The 3654-nt window shown below is 32.6% G+C and overlaps 1 protein-coding gene across 1 annotated transcript; it reads left to right on the top strand.

Moving 5' to 3' along the window:
• The first annotated feature begins 1609 nt into the window (after positions 1 to 1609).
• On the top strand, positions 1610 to 3164 carry LOC130826576 (uncharacterized). The gene is made up of 3 exons (XM_057692157.1): positions 1610 to 1750; positions 1892 to 2382; positions 2492 to 3164. Exons 1-3 carry the CDS (start codon positions 1610 to 1612, stop codon positions 3162 to 3164), a joined length of 1305 nt encoding a protein of 434 aa, XP_057548140.1.
• The last annotated feature ends 490 nt before the right edge of the window (positions 3165 to 3654 follow it).

The following is a 3654-nucleotide window of genomic DNA, read 5'->3' as shown; positions in this document are numbered from 1 at the left end:
ACTTTTAGCAATAACACGATTAAGAGATGCAATTAACCATCCAAGAACCATGTTATTGCATCTCTCCCAGGCCTTCATGTGTGATGCATTATCTGATGGTTTACGAAGTGTGCCATCAACAACACATAGCTTATTTTTAGCTATAAGACCTATCATTACAGATCTCTTCGAATCACCAAGTCCATTGCCATCAAAGGGAATATTAACACGTTTAGTGCTAGCATGGTCAGAAGGTTGAAGGTAATACACAGATGTTGGATTTTGAGTTAAATCAACATGAGTTTGTTGTGAGGATTGATTATGAGAAGAATTGTGTATGGAGGTTTCAGTCATGATTGAAAAAACGAAAGAAAAAAGAAACAGAAGGTTTTTCTAATCAGAATAACAATACGAATGCAATGAAAACGGTCAAGAAAACAAACTTATCTTTTTGCAGTACAAAAGCCTGCTCTAATAGCATGTGAGAGATTAAGGAAATGGTGCAATACAACACGCCATAAGAGAAGACATTAAGAATAGAGAGAAAAACATTGTATTTTATATTATTGTAGTACTGTAGGTAAAGGCAAATGAAGCCTTTTATACATGGGCTTGTTATGGTTTTTACAACAGAATGCTAGCTAGAAACAAGCCTAAACAAATTATTTACAATGCAAGATAGATAAGACTAATGGTATACGTATCATATTAGGAAGAAATTGAGATTTTTAAAAGAGTAAAATCATGACCATTAAATTTGTCAAAAGATATTCTTACCAAAATTATACTAACTTTTTATTATCATTCCCACCATTTAGTACTGATTACCAAACATGTCATTACGGTAATTCATGTACATGGGCTTTTTCAAAGTACTCAAGAATTCTAAAATTCAAAGATACCACATTTGTGTTTTCTTTTCATACAGGTAAATATGTAATAATGTTGCCTAATTATTTAGAAATCTATTGTGGCATTATATACTTCACACAGTTGGACCTACTCATCACCTACATGTGAGTAAGATCGAAATGTACCTATAAGTAATGTCTACTATAAAAGTGTTGTATAAAATTAATTCATGTATGCAGTAACCTAATAATAGTAAGTATTTTCCAATGATTATACTAAAAATACTAATTTTTTAAATAACTTTTAAGATTGATACATACTAAAATAATACTTCCTTTGTTCTTTTTTACATGCTACATTAGCATGGGCACATATATTAAGGATTCTGATCACCTAATTTATAGGTTACTGTTGATCAGGTAAAATATAATATTTTATTGTTGATATTTTTAAAAGAAAAAGGAAAAATAGTTTAGATTAGATGAATAATTTCAGATTTAAGTTAGAATTCTGTTTCATTTCCCCCCAAAAAATATTTTCCCACCCAAATATTAGAATTCCCTCCAATATTACAAATTATCAGCAAAAGTAAAAATTTTTACACAAAAGTCAGCATTAACACATTTCATCTGTCTATAAATAGATCAAATTCTTTATAAAATTTCAACACTTCTTCATTTCAATTTCTTCATCTGCTGTCCTCCCCTTTTAAATTGTTCATAAGAATTTGGATCCAAACCTATTTCTTTCATCAACTCTACAAAACCAACAACAACAAATGGCTGATGTTCAAATTCAAGAAGAGGAATTCTTTAATCCTGATATTGAGGTATTTATTTCTTTCTTTGAAATTCTTAATATAGATTGTGAATATGACATTTATAATGAGTACACAAGTGAAAATTACGGAAACATCGATGTCAGTTTGAGTTTGGAGGAACCCATAAGCCATGGTCAAACATTAATACAGGAAGAAACAGAAACAGAAACATTAAGACAGTAACCAGTAGGTAGTAAGAGGGAACTACTAGTTCAGACCAGAAAGTTAATTGTACAACAGTTAACTAGTTTGTCTACAGAATCAGATAGACGTTTGCCACGCGGTACAATTAAAACAATTGCAATGCAACATAACACATCTAGGTGGACAATATCAAGGTTGTGGGAATCAGCCAAAACATCAATGCAAAATGGCATTTTAATTGATGTTAATAGTAGAAAAAGGGGAAGAGTTGGTAGGAAACCAAAAGTTTTTGACATGAATTTGCTGAATGCTGTTCCGATTGAAAAGAAGACCACAATTAGAGCAATGGCCTCTGCATTAGGCATTGGTCATTCACAAGTTTATAGAATGATGAAATCCGGTATTATTAGAGCACATACGAATTCTATTAAACCAAAACTTTCTCATGACCACAAAATGAGAAGAGTCAACTTCATTTTATCCCAAATAATACCACCCACTGTAGACAACATACCAAAATTCTCACTTATGTATAATGTTGTGCACATAGATGAAAAATGGTTCTACATGAGTAGGGCAACACAAAGGTATTACTTATTTCCTTGGGAAGAGGAGGAACCATATAGATGTGTGCAAAATAAAAATTTCATAGGCAAGTGATGTTTATAGCAGCTATTGACCTCACATTAATGCTAGAGGTGAAGTGTTGTGGGATGGGAAAATAGGAATTTTTCCGTTTACAGAAACTCATTATGCAGTGAGGAGGTCAGAAAACAGACCAGCGGGTACAGCAACATTACGAGCAATAACAAGAGTTACACGCGACATTCTACGAGACAAACTAATCACTGAAGTGCTACCAGCAATAAGATCAAAATGGCCAGCAAATGGGGTGAAAGATATATGGATTCAACAAGATAACGCCAAGCCACATATTTTAATAAATGATCATGCATTCAATGAAGAAACAAAGAAAGACGAATTTAACATAAGACTTGTTTGTCAACCAGCCTCTAGTCCAGATATGAACATCTTGGACTTGGGATTGTTTAGTGCTTTGCAATCAATTCAATTCAAGTCATTCCCCAAAGACCTCAATGATCTGGTAAAGGCAGTCAATGATGCATATGACACTTTTGAACCAAAGCTTTTAAACTACACTTGGATACAGTATCAACTGTGCATGATAGAGGTACTAAAAGCTAAAGGCGGTAATAACTACAAGAATCCACACATTGGAAAACAAAGACTGGACAGGCTGGGTATGTTGCCCAGGCAATTAGAAATTCCGCAACACCTAATAGATGCAGCACAACAATTTTTATCTCATGGTATAATTATTCTCAATGATCTTCCGCAAGATTATTGAAATTAATTATCAATATGTAGACATTTTTGTAAAGGAAACAGTATATATGACAACATTTTGTAACTATACAATTATGCATACCTCTCCATTTAGTTATTGAGGTAGTTACGTCACAAAAAAAAACTAAGCAAGTTAAACATCATTCATCATTCCAATTTTCACTTGTGTACGTTTATTTAACTCTCAGATTTAACGATTAACATCATTTGAAATTGTGTAAATGTAGGTATCTCAGCCTCATCTTAGTGCTTGAAACGGCAATGAGACAAAACACATTAACCATGTGTTAATATCTCCTGCTCATGTCCAATAATCTAAGGTGGCAATGAAACACACTACTATCTACACATTTCATCAGGCAAATAACAATCATCATTGAGATATTAACAAAAAAAAAACATTTTCAATAAATATAAACATCATCAATAATAATTAAATAAGTTAGAATGCTCATGAGTTAAGACCACGAATTGTCGTCTTGCATGGCCTC

The sequence above is a fragment of the Amaranthus tricolor genome, chromosome 11 (assembly GCF_026212465.1).
Source record: "Amaranthus tricolor cultivar Red isolate AtriRed21 chromosome 11, ASM2621246v1, whole genome shotgun sequence".
NCBI lineage: Eukaryota > Viridiplantae > Streptophyta > Magnoliopsida > Caryophyllales > Amaranthaceae > Amaranthus > Amaranthus tricolor.
Note: the sequence above shows the minus strand (reverse complement) of the source record. Positions and strands in the feature narration are given on the sequence as shown.